Source organism: Trichomycterus rosablanca, chromosome 20 (assembly GCF_030014385.1).
Source record: "Trichomycterus rosablanca isolate fTriRos1 chromosome 20, fTriRos1.hap1, whole genome shotgun sequence".
NCBI lineage: Eukaryota > Metazoa > Chordata > Actinopteri > Siluriformes > Trichomycteridae > Trichomycterus > Trichomycterus rosablanca.
This window is the reverse complement of record NC_086007.1, coordinates 16,454,942-16,478,510: the sequence shown is the minus strand read 5'-3', so window position 1 is coordinate 16,478,510 and position 23,569 is coordinate 16,454,942. Positions and strand designations below refer to the sequence as shown.

General features: G+C 41.8%; 1 protein-coding gene across 1 annotated transcript in view; it reads right to left on the bottom strand.

Annotated features, from left to right (window-relative positions):
• vps53 (VPS53 subunit of GARP complex) overlaps positions 1–23,569 on the bottom strand; it is a 49,384-nt gene that overhangs the window by 3,145 nt on the left and 22,670 nt on the right. The window contains exons 11-20 of the mRNA XM_063016426.1: positions 23,157–23,298; positions 22,890–22,985; positions 20,839–20,933; positions 20,333–20,575; positions 19,890–20,037; positions 19,731–19,813; positions 19,178–19,256; positions 17,947–18,095; positions 17,804–17,873; positions 1,480–1,617 (exon numbers count right to left, since the gene is read on the bottom strand). Coding sequence (XP_062872496.1) covers positions 1,480–1,617; positions 17,804–17,873; positions 17,947–18,095; positions 19,178–19,256; positions 19,731–19,813; positions 19,890–20,037; positions 20,333–20,575; positions 20,839–20,933; positions 22,890–22,985; positions 23,157–23,298 — 1,243 coding nt within the window. The remainder of the gene's footprint in view (positions 1–1,479; positions 1,618–17,803; positions 17,874–17,946; positions 18,096–19,177; positions 19,257–19,730; positions 19,814–19,889; positions 20,038–20,332; positions 20,576–20,838; positions 20,934–22,889; positions 22,986–23,156; positions 23,299–23,569) is intronic.

The following is a 23,569-nucleotide window of genomic DNA, read 5'->3' as shown; positions in this document are numbered from 1 at the left end:
ATTAGTTCAGTAATTCAAAGTAATGTGAAACCTCAAACATTTTCTCAGTTAATACATTACATTTTTGAGTTTTAAAAGAAAATGCTGCCACACTGCTATTTTTTTGAACAGCCTGGTATTCTTTTTTTCTTTACTTTATGTAAAGGATTAACACAAACTGGATCAATTTTGAGGTCTCTCATGAACAAGGTGGAGGAACTGTCAGCTTTGGTGAACAACCAGTGGGTCTACAGGAAGTGAAGACTACTGTGATTCATGGAAACATGGCTGCATGAGAATGTACTGGATAGTCTAATTGAACTAGCTGGTTTCTCGAGGGAAACAAAGCAGTAAGAAGAGTCTTGCTGTATTTGTCAACTCTAGATGGTGTAATTTTGGACATGTGACTCTGAAGGAATGTATCAGCATTCCAGATATTGAACTTTTGGTGGTATGTTTGAGACCATACTATCTAACGCGGGAGTTCTCACACACCTGCTGTTACTGTTTACATCCCTCCATCGGCTGCAGCAAAGAGTGCTAGGGATATCATTCACTCTGTCACTACGTGACTTCAGACAACATCCCAGCGCCCTCAAAAGACCCTGGACCTCTTTTACGTCAATGTGTAAAGGGCATACAGTTCCTCTGCCCTCCCCCCACTCTGAGAATCTGACTATAACCTTGTGGCCACCCACAAGCCAATGATTATGCAACAGATGCTTAGCACAAAGACTGTAAAGATTTGGTCCAGGGGAGCAGAGGAGACTCCAGGAGTGTTTTCAGAACACAAACTGGGAACTGTTCCAGAACAACTATGAGAAGGACATTAAGGGCCTCTCTCACTGCATCACGGAATATACCCGCTTCTGTAAGGACACTAGTACCCACCAAGATGGTTCGCTGCTACCACAACAATAAGCCATGGATAAGCAGAGAAATTAAAAACCTTCAATTGGAAGAAGAGGACCTTTATGTGTAAAGACAGAGAGGAACTTTGGGCTGCTCAAAAGAAACTAAGAGAGGCTAGAAACTGCTACAGGGAGAAGATTGAGGCCAAAATGGGACAGAACAACACAAAAGAAATGAAACACTTGGACATGCAGGGAAGCACTGTGAGAATTATGTTCTTTGGCTTCTCTAGTGCATTCAACACCATCCAGCCCTGCCTACTGAGAGAGAAGCTGCTGGAGATGCACCTGCACCCCGATACCACATTCTAGATCACAGACTACCTTACAGGTCAGCCACAATGTCAGAGTGGATGGTTGTGTTTCTGAGTCTGTGATCAGCAACACTGGTGCACCCCAAGGAACTGTACTAGCACCATTCCTCTTCACTGTCTACACCCTGGATTTCCGCTCCAACACTGGTTCCTGCCACCTCCAGAAGTTTTCTGATGACTCCTCTATTGTTGTATGCATCACCAGAGATAACAAGGAGTAGTACAGAGGACGGATTAAGAGCTTCACAAAATAATTGTGAAATAGAGGAACCTACCTTCAGAATCATCTCTGCTCGAGTCATCCCTTTTACCACTATTTTTGTATAGCTGGCTGGAGCTTTGCGGAGGACTTGGGAGCCAATAGAAGGGAGGTCTAGCAAAACTGTCTTCAGCGAGTGTGTGTCTAGTAAAAGCTACAGAAACATACATACACAAAAATACTGCAAAGTTACAAGATGAGTTGAAAAAGGCCTGTAGGTAATCAAACAATAATAAATATAGGAGTGCAATGTACCATACTATGTAGTAATATGTAAAGGAGTAATCTACCAAAGCCCCATTTCTGTGAGCATTTTGAGCAGTCTCTGAATCCAGAGCAAAAGCATGCAAGCCAATCTCTAACTGTGACTTATTAGAAGTTTACTAGCAGGGAATTATTCATAAGCTAGTCTTTCAGGCAAGTGAATTGTTTCAAATGTATGATGTACTGACAAATTAAGTCCATTTACACAGACTGACAATTATTAAGGATGTAATAAAACATGCAAACACATTTTCACATTAATTTAAGTCCAATAACCAACAATATTCTGTACCGTAATCTTTATTTAGAGTGGCACAGATCCCTAAAAATGAATTGCTGAGTAAAACTTGACCCTGATTAAACGCTGTAATGTTTTCTGGATTTCCCCCCTTTCTCTCATAATCCAGTCATTTTCAGTTCCACACTGTGAACGCAGGTCAGCTCGCACAACCCACGATCTGATCAAGGAGAAACGGATATAGGCTCTATGCACGACTGTCTTCCGGGTTCTCGTATACTGGCAGATCAACTTCCGGTATTCATTCGCCGGTCGTCAACAAGCAGATAACGTTAGCCATGGCTCTCTTTTACACTTGTTGTGTTTGTTGGGTATAATTGAGTATTAATGTTCTGTATTAATTGTATCAGATTACAAATGTTACATCTGTTTTGTAAGAGGCCTTGTAAATGCTGAGTTTACATTTAAAATGTGAATGTATGTGTTTTTCAAAGAGGAAACCGAAATACAATAGCCTATTGTTCTGTACGTGCTATACCAAGGAAAGACAAACTTAAAGTGATCTTATCTTTTGAGAAGTAAGCTGCAAAATAAGGTTCACAATGGAACAATGTGTACAGATGTTTCCTGTCCTAGCTACACAGACAGTGTGAGAGCTGACTGAACAGGAAAACACCACAAGTCTTGTACTTCTGCTGCGTGTGCAAAGAAAATACCCTTGCTCAGCGAAATCGTGGGAAAGCTTTGGTTGACTAGTGTTAGAGAGGGAGGAGTCAGCCCTTTAAGAAGGAACCACAAACCCACAGAGGACGGGACTTCTACATACAGCTGTCATGTGTGTGAAGTGTCCTGGGCCCAGAATTACTTTTACCAATCTGTATATTTGATGCTTAATAAATCTTTTCTCTTAACTAATCAGAATTTGTCCTTCTTTCCTGGATAAAAGAATAGAACACAGCAATTTTGGTGACCCCGACGTGATCTGGGAAGAAAGGAACCAAGAAGAGTTCTCAGACCTTGAGTTGGAGGAAATTGCACACTTACAAGGCCGGCCAAAAGGTAAGCAGAAAACCTATTAAAATTGAATTTCTGCATAGGATTATATAGGATAAAGTAGTTGTGAGTGTGTGAATTCTTCTGATTCAGTAAGTGTCTTTAAATTATTGCGTATCATTTTAAGTACAAAATTGTCCTATAGAAATTGGTAAAAGTATTATAAGGGAATTGAGGATTGACTCTTCCCAAGTGGCACTAGAGGATTGACTCGTGCCTTATTATTTCGTGTTGTTTGTATGTAAGGGAATCGAGGATTGACTCTTCCCAAGTGCCGGTAGAGGATTGACTCCTGGTTTGTCATTTGTATGTATTTGTTATTTTTTATGTAAAGGAGTTGAGGATTGACTCCTCCAGGTGGCAGTAGAGTATTGACTAAATTGAAATTTAGTGAGTTTGTTTTAGTTTTTCTGGTATATTGATTTACTAGTTAAAATGTGGATTATTGTAATTACTATTATTGCATTGATTGTTTTTCAAGTGGGAATTTGTTGTGAATGTATTTAGAATATATGTGTATTTTCTGGTGTCTCTGTGTCTAATGATACAGAAGGGTTAATATAACTGGCCAGAAAATTAGGAATATAAGGGTGGTATAGTATTGTGAACCTAACAGAAGGATCTTCTTGTTCTGACCATTTGGGTTCCAATGACTGTCCGCCACCTAGTGGTAGAAGCTTGATCGTTTGGAAAACAAATTAAGGTCTAACAAGGAGGAACTTGGGTTCTCTTTTGGTGGACGGGGTTGTATTCTATTGTATTGTATTTTGTTTTGTAATAATCAGATTTATTAAAAATTATAATAATGGCTGAATCAAGTAAAGAGGAAGTAGACACAGCTGGAAAACTGAAGGCGCGTATTCTCAGTAGAATTGAAACTACTAGTATTGCAAAAATGAGAAAATCTAAAATCAAAAAGGCTGAAAAATTGCTCCTTGAGTGGCAGGATAAGAATTTGTATCCGGCAGATTCAAATCTTGCCCCTACTGGGGAGGACAGAAAGCGTATACTTTCTGTAGAAAAAGGGAATCAAAGCCTCGCTTTAGCTCAGTGGCAAAGGGGAGGAGAACATAGATTTGGTCCATTAAAAATTGCTTTGGACAAAGCCAATGATCGTTTGGCTAATGCCACTGATTTACTCCTACACATGAAGGCCGTCACTGTAAACATGAATGACCCTCTAGAGAAAAACGTAGACATTAAATCTTCAAAAGTCCCATCGATCACACCCACTGTCAGGGCAGAGGATATTCCTACTCTTGAAAAAACAAAGGAAGAAAATTGCCCTGGAAATCACGTTTTTGATTCCTTACTCCCAATAATTCGTAAAATCTATCCAATATTGGCTGAACAAGCAAGACCTCCCGCTTATAACGAAGCAGTTCACTGTATTGATCAACTAGTACCAGGCTTACCTGCCCCGATCTCTCCTATTGTAACTGCTCCTGAGCTAAGCGTACAAGCCCCAGTTTTGCAAGTAAATAGTGGTGTATTGGGCATAGAAATGGGCGAATTGGATGTAACATTTCAGGGAGAGACTGATCAACAACGCCAAATTGATGGACTGACCTTGTTAGTTACAGAACAAGTTGCAAACATAGACCGTCTAAAACACATAGTTTTGACTGAAATAGACAGGTCCGGGAGACCAGGCTACCCTGAATGCAATTACCAATCACCAAATGCAAAATCTACCCCAATATCTGCCATCCATGGCACTAGGCCTGATCCTTTTCCCCAAGACATGCGTCACAGCCTTACAGGTGTGCCCGAACACCAAAATAAGGATAGAGAACAGCTTAAAAGTTGCGCCAGTGACACTGATGACGAAAGTAGTGTGCTAAGTGGTTGTAGTAAAGTATCTAACAGACCAGAAGCTCTGGCCTCCCATCCCGGTATTCATGAGCACTCTCAAAGTGTAACAATAACAGGAATGGACCTTGTAGTTAAAGGACCAGTTTCTAATTCTGACCGTGCCACTGGACCACTGATTGAGCTGGAATTTGACCCTCCAGCTGCGAACACTCGGTCTAAGGCTCAGTCAAAAATTGGGCAGTTCCCGCTGGTTACCACTCACTCCGGGGTCGAATATGTCCCCTGGAGTCACAGGGATATGGAGGGGCTAGTGAACAAATTGCCCCCATTACATAAGGGTGGGCAAAATTGGATTACACAACTTGAAAAGTTTACAGCTGGCGATGCTCTGTGCTTGGGTGACATCAGAGCTCTTTTGGTACGTATTGAAGGAAAACATAAGCTGGCTCAAGTTGAACATTTGTCCGATACCAATAAACTGACATCTGACCAGTCCCTTAATGGCATTAGGAATTCCCTGTGGGATTCCATACGTTCCTTGTTTCCAACCACTCGAAATCTGACAAATTTATCATCCCTGAAACTAGAGGACTCTGAAGACATACATGTGTACCTGAAAAGGAGTGCAGAGCAGTGGTTAGAGAACACAGGTGAAAGACATGACAGGACTGACGCTACCATGTTGTTATACAGGGCACAAGTATTAAGGGGGTTACCTAAAGAATTACAGTCCAAATTAGAGGATGTCATTGATTTGGCTGACATGGAGGATGGAAAATGGACAGCTACTCTGGCCCATTATGTGCGTCGCTATAGGGAAGCCCAACAGCAACAGAAGGATGAGCTGGACGTCCTCGCAAGACGTCTGCTTAAACTTGAAGTCGCTGAAAAAGATAAACTTGCCACCCAGGATAAACGAGATAAAAAACAGTTGGTGGCCCTGGAATCCCAAAATTCACTTCATCAGTATGCCCCTCAAACACAGCTACAGGCAATCGTTCCAGTACAGCCCCTACCTCCGCCTGCAGCAGCTTATCCAACAGCATATCTGACAGGTGCGTACCAGCCCACTTACCCAAGTGATCAAAACTATGGGTATAGGGCCCAACCCAACCGTGGGCGAGGGAGATTCAATGGCAGACAGCCAAGAAGGGAGAATTATTGTTATGCCTGCGGTCAACCAGGACATTTCTCCAGAAGTTGCCCAAACCAACATATCCCACCACAACCTGGAATGATGGCAGTTCCTCAGTCACCTATGGGACGTCAGCAAGCTGCGGGGTTTCCTCCTGCTCAGTTGCAGGGTGCCCCAAGATATGCCGTAACACAGCCTATTGCTCCTGGTCATGTCCCAAATTCTGGTTTAGCACCTGGCGTAGCATACCAGGCCCCAGTCCTGCTAGGACAGGATGGGGTCTATAGTGACTCATACTGATGGGGCCCAGGGTATCCAACAGCAGGTGTGAAAGCTTTTGAAAAAGAACCATTGGTCACCTGCCATGTGGAGGGTCGCCTTGTTCAGTTGTTGGTGGACACTGGTGCCACTGCATCCTGTTTGACGGGTGCAGGGGGCTGGCAGCCACCAATGACAGACAGGACACTTAACACAATTGGATATTCAGGGAAAATTGAAACTCAAAAATACACAAAGCCATTGGTTACTGCTGTTGGAAATCAGACCCTAACTCACTCTTTCCTATTTGCTCCAAAATGCCCTGTCAATTTGTTGGGCCGTGATTTGTTGACTAAATTAGGTGCTACTATTTACTGTACAGATCAAGGTCTGAAATTATGCTTAGCAGGACATCGTCCGCCAAATACTGCTCAGATTTTGTTCATGTCCAATGCCCCGACACCAGACAACCCGACACTTAATGCTACTGTCTATTGGTCTAGACTGTTGATCGACGGGCCAGACACACCACGTCTTTTGCGTACTTATCAGTCCTGGAAGCCTTGGATCCTGTCCATTGGGGCCTACTCCCCTCCCATTGATCCATTACATTGTACCTATAATTATTTGCGCACACCTGATGAACAGTACCAACAAGCATGGGAGGAGGAAAAGGAGGGTCATGTTGAACTATTGGAAATAACTGACCTATATGTTGGTGCGGCTGGAGTGGCCGCATCTGTCTCGCTTAGCCCAGATCAGCTAGCCTGGTTTGTGGAAGCTACTGGCCACCCAACTGTTCCCCACGTCACACTAGCCATAGGAAAAGGATATGAGGCTAGGTCTTTGGGCCCAATGGTCAAGGAAGCCATGACCAATACATATGTTCCCACTGAAATTCCCTGTCTAAGTAGGTCATTAGATGGCTTTTACTGGAAAATTGACAATCAATCCATTGACAAAGCGGTGTTGGAGGAACAATTGCTGTCCAGACACCATGGTAGAGAACACACTAACCACGAACTGACTGAAAACTACCTAATTAAAGTTCCAGCTCACATTTGGACCATTGACCCATTTGATGTAGGTCTGGTGACACACCACTCCATTATGGTCGGTTTGAAGCCTGGTGTGTTCCCAGTATGGAAACCTCAGTATCCTTTGAAACCAGAACAATCTCTAGGTATAAAAGACACCATAGCTGGACTACTGACAGCTGGTGTTCTCAGAAAATCCAATTCTGACTGGAACACCCCGATCCTACCTGTCTCCAAAGGAGAGGGAAAGGGATGGCGTATGGTGCACGACTTAAGGGAAATTAATAAAGCTACTGTTACTGAAAATATCCCTGTCCCAGACCCATACTTGGCTTTGCAAAATCTGACTCCTGACCATTGTTATTTCACTGTTATCGATTTGGCAAATGCATTTTTCTGCCTCCCACTGGCCAGCTACTGTCAACAAATTTTTTCTTTCACATATGAGGGACAGAAGTATACATATAACAGATTGCCACAAGGTTACAAGGACAGCCCAGGTCTGTTCAATAGAGCCCTTAAAGCTGATTTGTCCAGCCTAACCTTACCTGACAATACGGTGTTAGTCCAGTATGTTGATGACCTACTGATAGCAGCCCCTGATGCAGACACCTGTCTAGCAGCCACTGTCTCCTTGCTCACGTTGCTGGCTAACCTTGGATACAAGGTGAAACAGGACAAATTGCAAGTTGCTAGACCAGTGGTGACTTTTTTGGGACGCCAAATTTCGGCCATTGGTCACACTTTGACTGCTACACAACGTCAATCCATCCTGCAACATGGTAAACCCAGTACAGTTCAGGATCTACTAGCGTTCCTGGGGTTAACGGGCTACAGCCGTAATTTCATTTTTGATTATGTGGGTTTGACGCAACCTCTTAGGGATTGTTTGGCTATGGTTGGACACAGGAACCTTAAAGCAAAACTAATCTGGACCATTGACGCCGAAAAAGCTTTCATTGACTTAAAGCAAGCCTTGGCGCATGCTGAACATTTACAGGCCCCAGATTATGAAAAACCCTTTTTCCTAGATGTTTCTGAAAGGAACGGTATTGTAAATGCCGTTCTCTTTCAGAAAGGGGGGAGGGAAAGTAATAGACAGATTCTCATGTACTATAGCTCAAAACTAGATGTAATGGAACAGGGCCAAACACATTGCACTAGACAAATTGCAGCTCTAGCCAAGGCTGTTAACAAAACTGCTAATTTAGTCATGTGTCACCTTCTAGTGATCAACACGAACCATGGTGTTGTTGCCTTTCTTACTTCTACAGCATTCACTCTTTCACCCACTAGGAAGATGAGGATCAGCGATACGCTGACACAACCACACATCACATTCACACACAAAGATACGGTGAATATGGCAAAACAATTACCGCACACTGATTTGGAACCACATGACTGTGAGTTTGTGGCCCAGAGGGACCTGAGACTCAGGGAAGACCTCGGTAGTGACCCTTTAGAAAATCCTGAAGTGGTATTTTTTTGTGATGGTTGTTGTTATAGAGGAGAAGAGGGAAATGTGGCCTCATTTGCTGTAATTGAACAACAGGGGAAAGGCTTTGTCACTAGAGTAGCAGAAATCATACCCCAGCCAGCGTCAGCCCAACTTGCCGAAATAGTAGCACTTACAAAAGCTTTAGAATTAGGAAAGGACAAGGTCCTAAATGTTTACACAGACTCTGCTTATGCCCACTGCGCAGTCCATGTGGATGGACCGCAGTGGATGAGGAGAGGATTTGTGACCTCTCAAAACACTCCTGTGAAACATGCAGAAGCCCTAAAAGCCTTATTAAGTGCTACTTTGTTGCCCAAACTAGTAGCTGTAATTAAGTGCAAAGGGCACTCCAAGACAAGTGACTTGGAGGGACTGGGAAACAATGCAGCAGATGCTGCAGCTAAAAAGGCAGGAGGTTACACTGTACAAATGACTGTAAAGGCTGACGTAAGAATACCTGACTTATCACTTGACAATGTGCGTGAGATGCAACAGAAAAGTGGTGCCTATGAGAAAAATCAGTGGTTAGCAAGGGGAGCAGTAGAGAGGGATGGAATCTGGAGATCAGTAGATGGGAGGCTTGTGGCTCCAGCAGAGCTATGCACCCTGCTAATTAGACAAGCTCATGGACCCACCCATGTGGGAGCCAGACGAACCATGAAAGAAGTGGCATTACACTGGTGGCACCCATATCTGATGGCAATAGTGGAAAATTATGTGGAAGAATGCCCTACTTGTTCAGAGTTTAACATCAAGCGTCCCCTTAAGAGACCCATGGGACATTTTCCAGTTCCAGATGCACCTTTCAAGGAGATTTGCATTGATTTTACAGACATGGGACCTGATAATGTGGTAAGGGGATTTAGGTACATTCTGGTAATGGTTGACAGATACACCAGATGGGTGGAAGCAATACCCTCTAGACGAGAGGATGCTAAAACAGTGGTGAAATGGCTCAAGAATGAGCTCATTCCACGCTATGGAGTACCTAAACTGATCAGGTCTGATAATGGCACACATTTCACAAGCAAGCACTTGAGGGAAGTGGAGGAACACTTGGGAATAGTGCACAAATTTGGAGCTGTCTATCACCCCAGCTCCCAGGGACTAGTAGAAAGGGCAAACCAGACATTGAAAAGCAAGATCGCAAAGATCTGTCATGGGGGAAAACTTACATGGGTAGATGCACTACCGCTTGCCCTTATGTCCATGAGATCAGTCGAACGGGAAAAAACGCATTTGTCTCCACATGAGTTGTTAACGGGGAGACGGATGCCAGGGCCCTCTAGGGATAATGTTACAGGTCCAGTTTTGGACCTTTGGCAAACAGAGGAAGATGAGTACATGCGGGCTCTAACTAATCTTACTCGAGTTTTGTCTACACAGGTCCAGCGGAGTGAGCCCCCTCCAAAACCACCAGCAGATGACAGCGAGTGGCTGGAGTTTAAAACTGTCAAGCCTGGCGACTGGGTACGGGTGAAAGTCCACAAGAGAAAGTGGTCTGAGCCCAGGTGGTCGGGTCCGTGGGAAGTCACTGAGGTAACAACCCACACCGTCAAAGTGAAAGGTAAAAAAGGGGCAGTTTGGCACCACCTAACACATTGTGTACCCGCTACAGCACCTTCCCGCTCATTGCAGGAAGTTAGAAAAGATTTGGCAGACAGTGGGACCAAAACTGTAGAATCTGATTCATAAACCATATAAGTGTATTCCCACTGTCCATTAGAGGGTAGAAGACTGATACCTACCCAGTAATATACCCTTCAAACCTGCCGAAGGTACAACTTCTTAAAAAGAAAAAAAAAAAATGCCTTTTAACCCTCCTTCTGATGTGACCGTCCAAGCTTTTAAGAGACTGGGATGTGCATCTATGAAAATAACAATATGTGTACTCTCCATAATAATTGTTGTTGTTCTGTCTATTATCTTCATAGCCACAGCAGAGTCCCACAGAAACCAGACTACTCATAGAACCTATCGCAGTGTGAACAAAGGTCTCCCAACCATTACATGTACCGAGGGTGTTGATTGTGTTGCTCAGTTTGATTTGTGTGCGATCTCGGATTGTTCAGGTTATGTTGAGAATCAGTTAGGATGGCCAGAAAAGTACATATGTAACACTAAGTGTTTGAGGAAGAAAGGGAATGTGGAAGTAAATGTATTGTCGTGCAGTAGTTGGTCTGCAGTGTTGACAAACACAGGTAAAGATTGGGGATACAAAGGTTGGGTAGATATGCAGGAAAAGTCAGGGGATCGAACAGGCGGAAAAGAACTTAGCTCTAGGTTGTCCTTAATAAAAGGCAGCACCCCGCATCCCTGCAGTAAGGGTGCATGTAACCCTTTAACGCTGACCCTGAAAAATCCAAAGAAAGGGGACAGCAGGTATTTAATGCTAGGCTCCTATCAGTCGGGTTCGGATAACCTGGGGTTGTTTAAACTGACAGTGATCCCGAAGCCAACACCTAAGCTAACCACTGTCATTCCAGACAACAGTATTGTTGTGACTGGGCCTCCCACGGAAACGCCTGTATTGATAAAGACCATAAATATAACTACTATAAAGGACACGTTTGCATTAGAAACCGGATTCGAGGATGAAAATCAGTGGTTAAATTGGATCATGTATACTGCGCGCGCTGCCAACAAATCCAACTGTTATGCTTGCTCCTCAGCAAGGCCACACCTGGGTACTGTACCTTTTCCTCTAAATCGATATAATGATCTAGAAGGTCTAAAATGTGTGGTCTCCTTGTTCAGTGGCTCTCCAGGCTGTGGGAACTGCACCACTGTGCACTACCTGTTCCCAGAAGTGAAGCAGAAGGTGGTACCCCCAGCATACATGCCCTACAGAGGGAACTATACCTGTTTCGCTAGGAACACGGGGACCGTTGAGGTGGGTCAGCTGAAGTGGTGTGGAGACACCGTGGACGCAGAAAACACCTCAGACGGGTTCAATTCCGGGTGGTTTAGCGATCAGAGCGTTTCCAGGGCTGATGTTTGGTGGATGTGTGATCCTAAGGTCTTAAGGTCCAAGCTTCCTAAGAATTGGAAGGGAACCTGTGCCCTGGTGCAGTTGGTGATGCCACTATATGTGCTTCCATTGGGTGGAGAGCCGGTGGGAAGGGAGACGGATACACATGGCCGTGTTAAGCGAGCAGTCGCAGGCCCATCGGGCTCTTTTGACCCACATGTATATATTGATAATATTGGAGTGCCCAGGGGGGTCCCTGACGAGTTTAAAGCTAGAGACCAAATTGCAGCTGGATTTGAAAGTTTGTTATTTTGGTGGTCCACTGTTAATAAAAATGTAGATTGGATAAATTACATATACTATAATCAGCAGCGATTTGTAAATTACACAAGAGATGCCGTTAAAGGAATACACGAGCAACTTGACAAGACTAGTTTAATGGCGTGGCAAAATAGGATAGCATTGGATTTCTTATTAGCTGAAAAGGGCGGTGTATGTAAGATGTTTGGGGAACAGTGTTGTACATTTATTCCTAACAATACAGCCCCTGATGGGACAATAACCAGGGCTCTTGAGGGTCTGACCTCCTTAAGTAATGAATTAGCTGAAAATAGTGGTATTGAGAACCCCTTTAACACTTGGATGACCAAAATGTTTGGTCAGTACAAAGCCTTAATTTTAAGTATAATGACCTCAATTTGCTGTGCTATGACTCTGCTCGTGGTATGTGGCTGTTGTTGTATCCCGTGTATACGAACCCTTCTTACTAGACTTATTGAGACTACTCTCTCCAACGGGAGTGACCTGAAGTCCCAGTTCTTTCAGCAGCATACTCCCCTATTAGGACTACAGGAGATAGAAGAAGTTGAATTGGAGGAAGTTTGAAGTGGAGGAAAATTCAGTTTTTCTTTCTTATTGTATATTCTATTATACTGTTTTGTTGTTTTTGTTAATTCTTCTCACTATGTCCAGAATGGTGAGAATAGCAGTTCTGTCTCAACAGGAAGCCCAAGTTGCAGGACCTGACAAATCCAAATCATCTACTGCTCATCTTTCTCCCGTTCTAATTTTTATGCTTTATTCTTATGATTGTTCATAAATACTATTCTAGCATAGGTTGTTCTTATTCGGGTTTTTTGTTTCATAGTCATTAGGTGTTTTTCAGCCCGATCTCCGCATAACGGGGAGCTGATAGCACTTTTATTTAGCTTAATCTTTTAATTTTCATTTTGTATCAGGAAATGTGTGATTCTGTTTATTTGTTTGATTTGTAATTGTCCTGAAGGACAATTAAGGGGGGTTTGTTGGGTATAATTGAGTATTAATGTTCTGTATTAATTGTATCAGATTACAAATGTTACATCTGTTTTGTAAGAGGCCTTGTAAATGCTGAGTTTACATTTAAAATGTGAATGTATGTGTTTTTCAAAGAGGAAACCGAAATACAATAGCCTATTGTTCTGTACGTGCTATACCAAGGAAAGACAAACTTAAAGTGATCTTATCTTTTGAGAAGTAAGCTGCAAAATAAGGTTCACAATGGAACAATGTGTACAGATGTTTCCTGTCCTAGCTACACAGACAGTGTGAGAGCTGACTGAACAGGAAAACACCACAAGTCTTGTACTTCTGCTGCGTGTGCAAAGAAAATACCCTTGCTCAGCGAAATCGTGGGAAAGCTTTGGTTGACTAGTGTTAGAGAGGGAGGAGTCAGCCCTTTAAGAAGGAACCACAAACCCACAGAGGACGGGACTTCTACATACAGCTGTCATGTGTGTGAAGTGTCCTGGGCCCAGAATTACTTTTACCAATCTGTATATTTGATGCTTAATAAATCTTTTCTCTTAACTAATCAGAATTTGTCCTTCTTTCCTGGATAAAAGAATAGAACACAGCATGTTCAAGATTAACCTCGTCTGACAGTGAACGATTTAGACCGACCGACGCATGGGTTGTACTGCTTCTTCTAACAAGCGGGAAAAAGGATTTTAAATGTACAACTCCAGCAACATTGACAAATATGAAGGTAAGTACGTTAGCAAACATCTCCTTAGAACCATGCAAGTAGTCTAGTTGTAAACTGGTTAGTGGTTGTTTTGCTAGACTAGACAAACACTACATCTAGCTTGACAGACCAGTATTAACATTTATGTTTTAGTTAGCTTTGAAGCATACCATTAAAATTTCATTTTTATGCATCTTCTACTTGCACAGTGTCAGGTTAGGCAAGCTTTAAGATAGATAGTGTGTCAAATCCCATGTATTAATGATGTTCAGTATATATATATATATATATATATATATATATATATATAATGTATGTGTGTGTGTTCAATTCCCAGGTGGAGTGGTCCGGGTTCTTTCTGTGTGAGGTTTGCATGTTTCCTCCAGGTGCTCCTGTTTCCTCCCACAGTCCATAGACGTGCAAGTGAGGTGAATTGTAGAGGTGAATTTTGTTTGATATTAAAACTTGAACTGATGAATCCTGTGTAATGAGTAACTACCATTTCTGTCATGAATGTAACCAAAGTGTAAAACATGATGTTAAAATCCTAATAAAACATAAAACAAACTAAACATATCTGACTGGATATATTAGCAATTTAGCCTCAATCTTTTGATTAAGTGTAAAAAGTTTTGTTCACCAATATATGAATGAGTTATCTTTTATTCATTATCAAATGTTATGTCAGACCATAATAAATTTCCTGTCAATTGATTAATTTGATGTTATAGTATTAACATGTCTTTCTCCAAAAACATATTTGTTGTAAATGCAAGGAGGAACTTTGATTTTTTTATTCTTATGTTTATTACAGCAGGTTATCAAGAATTAAAGTAATTACAGAATTTATCAGTGTCAAGCTGGCAGCAATGGGGTATCAAATATATATGCTGTTCAGTTCAAAACCTTGTATCGCGTTACAAAAGAGAAAAAAAACTTCCATTTGAAGTTAAATGTAAAAAGATTTTATTTCAAGTCTTTTTAACGCCATTCAAGTGGTCTATTCATTATGAAATAAATGTTAAACAACTGCCAGATTCACAAAACGTAAGAAACAGCAAAAACTGTTTCACACTCAATATAGAAGCACTTTGTAGTTCTACAATTACTGACTGTAGTCCATCTGTTTCTCTACATACAATGACTCTCCCAGAACCACCACAGAGCAGGTATTATTTAGATGGTGGATGATTGTCAGCACTGCAGTGACACTGACATGGTGGTGGTGTGTTAGTGTGTGTTGTGCTGGTATGAGTGGATCAGACACAGCAGCGCTGCTGGAGTTATTAAACACCTCACTGTCACTGCTGGAATGAGAATAGTCCACCAACCAAAAATATCCAGCCAACAGCGCCCCGTGGGCAGCGTCCTGTGACCACTGATGAAGGTCTAGAAGATGACCAATTGAAACAGCAGCAATAGATGAGTGATCGTCTCTGACTTTATGCCTACAAGGTGGACCAACAAGGTAGGAGTGTTTAATAGAGTGGACAGAGAGTGGACACAGTGTTTAAAAACTCCAGCAGCGCTGCTGTGTCTGATCCACTCATACCAGCACAACACAAACTAACACACCACCACCATGTCAGTGTCACTGCAGTGCTGAGAATCATCCACCACCTAAATAATACCTGCTCTGTGGTGGTCCTGGTCATCAAGAACAGAAAGGAGGCTAACACAGTATAGAAAGAAACAAATGAACTACAGTCTGTAATTGTAGAACTAATAAAATAATCAAAGAGTGTAGATATAAGAGGTATGTTTACATAATGAAGAGGCTTTTGTTGGCTTGTTATGCTTTTGTTTAAAAACAGAGTATAAACTATAATATACAGGGGTTGGACAAAATAACTGAAACACCTGTCATTTTAGTGTGGGAGGTTTCATGGCTAAATTGGACCAGTCTGGTGGCCAATCTTCATTAATTGCACATTGCACCAGTAAGAGCAGAGTGTGAAGGTTCAATTAGCAGGGTAAGAGCACAGTTTTGCTCAAAATATTGCAATGCACACAACATTATGGGTGACATACCAGAGTTCAAAAGAGGACAAATTGTTGGTGCACGTCTTGCTGGCGCATCTGTGACCAAGACAGCAAGTCTTTGTGATGTATCAAGAGACACGGTATCCAGGGTAATGTCAGCATACCACCAAGAAGGACAAACCACATCCAACAGGATTAACTGTGGACGCAAGAGGAAGCTGTCTGAAAGGGATGTTCGGGTGCTAACCCGGATTGTATCCAAAAAACATAAAACCACGGCTGCCCAAATCACGGCAGAATTAAATGTGCACCTCAACTCTCCTGTTTCCACCAGAACTGTCCGTCGGGAGCTCCACAGGGTCAATATACACGGCCGGGCTGCTATAGCCAAACCTTTGGTCACTCGTGCCAATGCCAAACGTCGGTTTCAATGGTGCAAGGAGCGCAAATCTTGGGCTGTGGACAATGTGAAACATGTATTGTTCTCTGATGAGTCCACCTTTACTGTTTTCCCCACATCCGGGAGAGTTACGGTGTGGAGAAGCCCCAAAGAAGCGTACCACCCAGACTGTTGCATGCCCAGAGTGAAGCATGGGGGTGGATCAGTGATGGTTTGGGCTGCCATATCATGGCATTCCCTTGGCCCAATACTTGTGCTAGATGGGCGCGTCACTGCCAAGGACTACCGAACCATTCTGGAGGACCATGTGCATCCAATGGCGGTGCCGTGTATCAGGATGACAATGCACCAATACACACAGCAAGACTGGTGAAAGATTGGTTTGATGAACATGAAAGTGAAGTTGAACATCTCCCATGGCCTGCACAGTCACCAGATCTAAATATTATTGAGCCACTTTGGGGTGTTTTGGAGAAGCGAGTCAGGAAACGTTTTCCTCCACCAGCATCACGTAGTGACCTGGCCACTATCCTGCAAGAAGAATGGCTTAAAATCCCTCTGACCACTGTGCAGGACTTGTATATGTCATTTCCAAGACGAATTGACGCTGTATTGGCCACAAAAGGAGGCCCTACACCATACTAATAAATTATTGTGGTCTAAAACCAGGTGTTTCAGTTATTTTGTCCAGCCCCTGTATATATTTACAATATTTAAATGTGCACGTTCTTTAAAAAATTGCAGTCAAAAACGAATGTTTAGCTCCATCCCTTGACAAGTGGTCCAATCTCACGATACAGTAAACAGCTGATTTATGCTCCCAGATAGCGATCACTGTGTCGAACAACTTATGCTCTTTTACCCGTCGGATGCAGCGTTCAACATGAACCCTGATAATGTACCGATCCAACCCGATCTTGTTTTTGAAAACACAAAAACTTCTTACTAATTTTAGAACTCAAACTCTGTATATTCGCCGCTATACGACACGTTGTGATTAGAAATTTGCCGGTGTTTATAACAAACCGGAAGCTAGACTGCCCGACTAACGCTAAACGAAAACGCGTCACAGAGCTTGCGTGCATAGAGCCTATTCACACCCACCCTTCGACAAGTGTCCAATCTGTAGCTGGGCAGCAGAACGACCTTGTATGACCTTCCCTCCCTTTAGCATGGCCACTTGTGTTTGAGATTTAAACACGAGAGTTTAAGCACTCAGCAGGGGTGTGCTAGTGCATTAGACTGCTGATACACCCGAGTGCCCATGGGGCTATAAATTCTGGTACTCCCTTATATTTTCAGACGTGCAACTACAAGTAAAACACATACCAAATGATCAAAATGGTTGGCTGGGCATGACAGGATGAAGCAATTTTTTTCCTTTGAAATATATAACTCCTGGGCAGTGAGAGCAGTGGTAGCTCAGTGGTTAAGGTACTGAACTAATAATCAAAAGGTTGCCAGTTCAAGTTACACTACTGTCACATTGACACTTTTGGGCCGCTGAGCAAGGCCCCTATCCCTCAGTTACTCAAATTGTATTCAGTCATAACTGTTAGTCGCTTTGGATAAAAACATCTGCTTAATGGCTCAAATGTAAATCTTTTGATAGCCATTAAAAGTTACTTGCCTACAAAATAATAAAAAAGTCAGTTATTATGACTGTGGTGTTTTACTTACCTGCTCAGCTCCCACCATGCTAATGGGTTTACATCGAAAGAGGTGATTGATGAACTTCGGGATGAATGAGCTGAAAACAGAACAGAAGGTTTATTAACATTAAAAACTTCTTAAATTAAACCTAATTTGTTGGGGTTACGCACTTGATAAACTTGATGCAGAACTGGGTAAAGTATTTGCGGGTGGCAGCCAGGTTGTCTCTGATAATTGGTACATTCTGTTTGATGTGCATGATGACAGAGGTGACATATGGGCTTTGGTCTCCCACATGTTCCACACTCTGCCATGGCATCTGCATGATGACATACACACAAAAAACACATACGTCAGTGATTTGCTGATAGTAACAGATCAAAATAAAACTGACTGAAATACAGCAGCAATATCTGCAACATGAACATTGTGTTAAAACAGATATTTGATGTTGCCTCTGGGACATTATTAGCAACAAAATCCTGAGTGGTTTAGCAGTTGAGGTACCAGAGGTATAATCTCAAATTAGAAAAAGTGTTTTACATTTACTTTGCTGTTTCATGTTTGGCCTGGTCAATTTAATTGTATTTGTTAATCTACATACATTTCTGCATTTCAGGCCTGCAACACATTCCAAAAAATGTTGGGACGATAAAGCATTTACCACTTTGTAATGTTGCCATTCCTTCTTACAACACTTGAAAGACATTTTGGCATTGATCATACAAAGCAATGAAGGTATTATTTTGTCCCATTCTTTCTGCAAACACATGTTATGGCATGCAACAGTACCGAAATGTAGTCACATTTCTTATTTAAATTTTTTTTTACAGTTTCTGTTGAGTACAGGTCAGTACTGCAGGCAGGCCAATCTAGTACCCATACCCGCTTCTACTGCAGCCATGCCTTTGTAATGTGTGCAGCATGCGGTTTTGCATTGAAAAACGCATGAACATGCATTAATGGTGCTAAAATTAAATGCTACACAGCAAACAAATCATTTCCTAGACCGACTTGGCAGGGTAGTCACACAAACACAGTTGGCTGTTTAAGGGAGGGAAGGTCAGACAGGGTCTCTTCCTGCTGCAATATGTGATTTCCAGGACTGGTCCGGGTGCCTGCACGAGTAAGGGGGTAGTGACATAGTGTGGTTCTCTGTATGGCTCTATTTGGAAACCCAACACTGGCAGGTAATAAGAAACGGACGCAGATTGGACATCTGTTGGAGGGGGCGTGTGGTGACTTGGCTCTCCTTGATCAACCTATAAAAGTCATTATTTCTGGTACTTGGCCAAGAAACACAAAATATTCTCAAAATATAATATGGCAACCAGCTGGCAACTGGCATTAAAAAGAAAAAGAACCATACTTCATAAAACAACTAAATTAAATGGAACCCACCTTGCTCATGGCTGTGAGGGCTGGGTCACATGCAGCATCCAGGTCTTGAACCAAAAGCTGGATACTGTTGGAGATCACACTGCCACACATGACCACATATATACACAAAAAACATGTCGTTAAGGACAGAGAAAAGATGAAATGCTTAAAAAACATACAGCCAAGCATCTCAAAAGTGCAACTTGGGCACACTATGCCACTGAAACACAAATTTCCATTCTCCATTCTGTTTTAAGGAGGGGCTTTATAGATTCTTATAATATAATAATATAATATAGTATAATGTTGGTGACTCTCAACCCAGCCTTTTCTTCCATGGACACAGGCAATTGTGTTTGTAAAGCAGCTGATGGGGCAGGTGAGATCCCAACCAGTGTGCCACCCAAGCGTTCATCCTAAATATTTTAAACAGACTCTATTATGTAGCATGCAGAGCCCTAGGGTTTTACAGGATTGAGTTTCCAAATGGTACATAATGTGCACTAGGTTTAACAGGAAGTAAATGTCTTCAGGATTACTATCACACGGTACACATAAAGAGGATGATAGTTACGAGCTAAAGGTGTCCATCTCTCCTGTTAGGTTGATCCTTTCCATGAGCCCTTTGTCCACCTTCTCTTTTAGCTTCTCTTCCAGCTGTGGACCAAATTAGACAGTTAGTGCACTGAAATTTCTTAAATTTAATATGCTACTTGTGTGTGTGTGTAAAGACCTGTTGTGTGGTAGCAAGACAATATTCAGCTGTACTGAGAATACTACAAATGAGGCAGAGCTCCTCTGTGGTGAACTTGGCCACCTCTGAACCTTCTTTTTCCTTTAATAGGCTGCTGATGGTCAGACCTCCGCTGTTACTGCTTGTTCTGCAACACATACACAAAAATGTTTTCTCAAACTCCAAATCCCGCAAAGCTCTTTTTGTTGTTCTAGCAATGGAGAGTAATAGGCTGTTTGGCCACCCAAAATTGCAGGCTGTCTTTTACAAGGAAGTCATTAAAATTGTTTTGTTCACTGGGTATTAGCCAACTTCAGAGCATAAAACAATTAAGCAAATATGAGGCTCAAAAGCTAGTCAAGGCAGTTCATGAAGTGGAGAAGAAAAACAGCCAATATAAAACCATATGAGGAGCATATGCACTGCTGCATAGCTTTACTTACTTGGGCAAGTTCCCTGACAGGATCTTCCATGCATACTCTCGCAGGTACTTCTGAAAGATGGTGGTCAGGGCAATCATGGGCTCACCTGTGCTCAGCTGAGAGCACTGCACCATGCACTTCTTATAGTAGACAAAGAGATCTGCACAGCTTGGCAACACAGCACCCCCTTCCTCTGAGCCTGACCTGGGAGGACCTTGTGTTCGAAAATCAGCCACAAAGCGGTCAATCAGTTCCCCAAGATTCCTGCAATGACCAGTAATAGAGAACTACTGAGAATTGTCTTGGCAAAACCAAAATTGACTCTTAGTTGTAGCGCATGAATGAGCAGGTGAACGGGTGTTCCTAATAAAATGGTTTTCCAACACTGAACACACAACATGCACATGAAATAGAAAGAGAAAAGCACTTCTACAACATGCAAAGTGAAAAACAAGTAAACAAAAGCCCCTCAAAGTGGAAGTCTGGGTCACTTTGTACTTGTATAATTGCTTGCACATTCAACTCACTTGTCCTGGGATTCAATGTAGACATATAGATGAGGCTCAAAACTTTTGGATATTATGCCATGGAACGGATTCTCTGGGGTCTTGGGCTTCTTAGGCTGAAAACAGGGAAACATTATTCAACCAAAGGTTCTAAACATGTTCCTAGCTAAGCTTTACAACACAAGCTGTTGAAATTTGCATAGTGTATAATGCAATATTTTCCAAACATGACACATCAAAGCCTACAAAGTAAAAACCTGGAAATCTTCCAATGCATTTTGTCTAATCTGACAGTCACTACAATAATGTATATGTTAATATAATGTAAGATATATACAACCCCAAATCAGAAAAAGTTGAGACAATATGGAAAATGCAAATAAAATAAAAATGGAGTGTTCCTTACATTTACTTTTATTTGATTGCAGACAGTTTGATCAGTCATTACAAGCAATACTGGTTCATGGCTCACACTTTGTGCTAGACTCCAGGAAAGAATTGCCAAACAGTTGCAAATCAGGTGCAAAAGCCAACATCTATCATGGTATGGAGGGGCACCAGTGCCCATGGCATAGGTGACTTGACTGTGTGTGAAGGTGCCATTGATGAGAAAGCATATACTGGAATTTTAGAGAGACATATGCTGCTATTAAGATATCTTCTCCTTGTAAATCAATGATCTTTTCAGGAAGACAATGCCAGGCCACATTCTGTACATGTTTCAACAGACAACGGTAACCACGGAATGATGAGTAGCTAAAGTTCTGTATTAAGCAATAATGAACAAAAATTCCACTTGCAAAACTGCAACAATTATTTTCCTCAAATTCCAAACCACTTAAAAGTCTCATTGATAAGAAAGATCAAGAACACAGCGCTAAACACACCCTGTCCAAACTTTTCTGAATGTGTTGCAGGCATCAAATTCTAATTCTGTTTATATTTACAAAATATAATTAAGTTGATCAGTAAAAATGAAAGATTCAAGAGAATTACCAAATCACAGATTCTTCTTTTATGCATTTTACAAATCTGGACATGGTTTGTATATTTACAGGATTTAGCAGACACTTTTATCCATAGAGACATACAGTTGTGACTGTGCTTGCCACTTAATATGTGAAATGATTGCTTGTGCTTCCTGAATCCCACATTTAAAATTTGAGTCCAATGAGTCTTGGCATTGTCATCCTAGAATCTGCCCATGCCATCAAGCAAGATGAAAATCATTGATGGGACAACCTGATCATTCAGTACATTCAGGTAAACAGTGATATCATTTTGCCACATAAGGTTGCTAAGCCTTATGCGTATGCTGAATGCTAATGTTTCAATCAAAGTGGCAATTTAAAGAGTTAGAGTTTAAAGAGTTAAAGAGCTACAAAGCCACAAAACACAATTCCAGGATTAGTAAATGTGGGAATGCTATCTAAAACACAAACCTGGTACCCCCATTTCACAGTTTAGTGGTCACCATGGCATATTTTCTCTCATGATATTATGTTGAATACAACAGCTCATGGTATTGTGAAAGAGTGACAATAAGACTGAACTTTGAGCACAGCATCAATGCAGCAAATTGCAGTTGCAACATAAGCAACACAGCCACACTCCATAGGAAGTCACCATCAGCGCAAAAGTAATGCTGAATGCAGCCTAAATCACTATGGATAAACCCTCTGCTAAATGATTATATGTAAATGTTAAAATAATGCCCATGGTTTTGGAATGGAATGTTTAACAAGCACATATGGTTGTTATAGCTGAGTGTCCACAAACTGTTGATCATGTTGTGGATACGAGTTGAAAATGATTTGATAAGATAATATAAACTACATAGTACTGGATCTGGATTGAGTTGTGAGTTGAAACATTGTAACTACATGTAAAAGGTTTTATCAGGCTTGTGGTGGGGAACCATTGAATTTGATGTCTGAGGTCTGGTTTTTCTGTACATCTGTCCTTTACATGGGTGGTTTAACAGTCATTGCATAACTATCTTAATTCATCATCAAATTTATACTGTAGGAACAGACTGCAGGTCAGTAAGATGAAGACTCAATGACTCTCACCCTATCCAGATCTTCATCTTTCTCAGAAACATTGTCCCCTAACGACTCGTCCTCCAGAAAAGGATTTGTGGGCTCCAGGGGCATCTCAGGTCTCTTCTAAAAACAAAGAATCATCACACATTACACACAAGTAGACATTATCTCCCAGCATTATCACTGGCCTTATTTATGTTTAAATCAATGTGAATCCACAAAAGCATGTCCCAAAATGTAGTGGATAATGACCTGGAAAGCAGAACCAGAAGAGCCCAATTCTGTCAGACTTACCCCTGGGCCATCATTCAACGTGCTGCCAGAGAAGCGTTTAGCTAGCAGCCCCTCAAAATTGGTGGTCCTCTGAATGGCAAAAAGCAAGAGCTTGACCTCAATCTCCCTGGCACGAGTGCGCATTAGCTTTGCCAGCTCTGTCCTGGCCGACAAAACACACACACTTTTGTAAGTAAAACATTATAAGTTAGCTAGGAGAGAAACTTCATATCAGGGGATATACGGGCCAGCTCATGGATATGGTAAGCAAACTGAAAACTGAATGTCACATGGCTTTAAGAAATAATTTGACTTCCCTTGGAGAAACAAGCTATCCATCAGCACCATTAAATAACCATGCTCTAAAAATAATTTTATAATTATTATTTATAGTATTATGACTTCTAATATATTTGTGGCTTATTTGTGTGGAA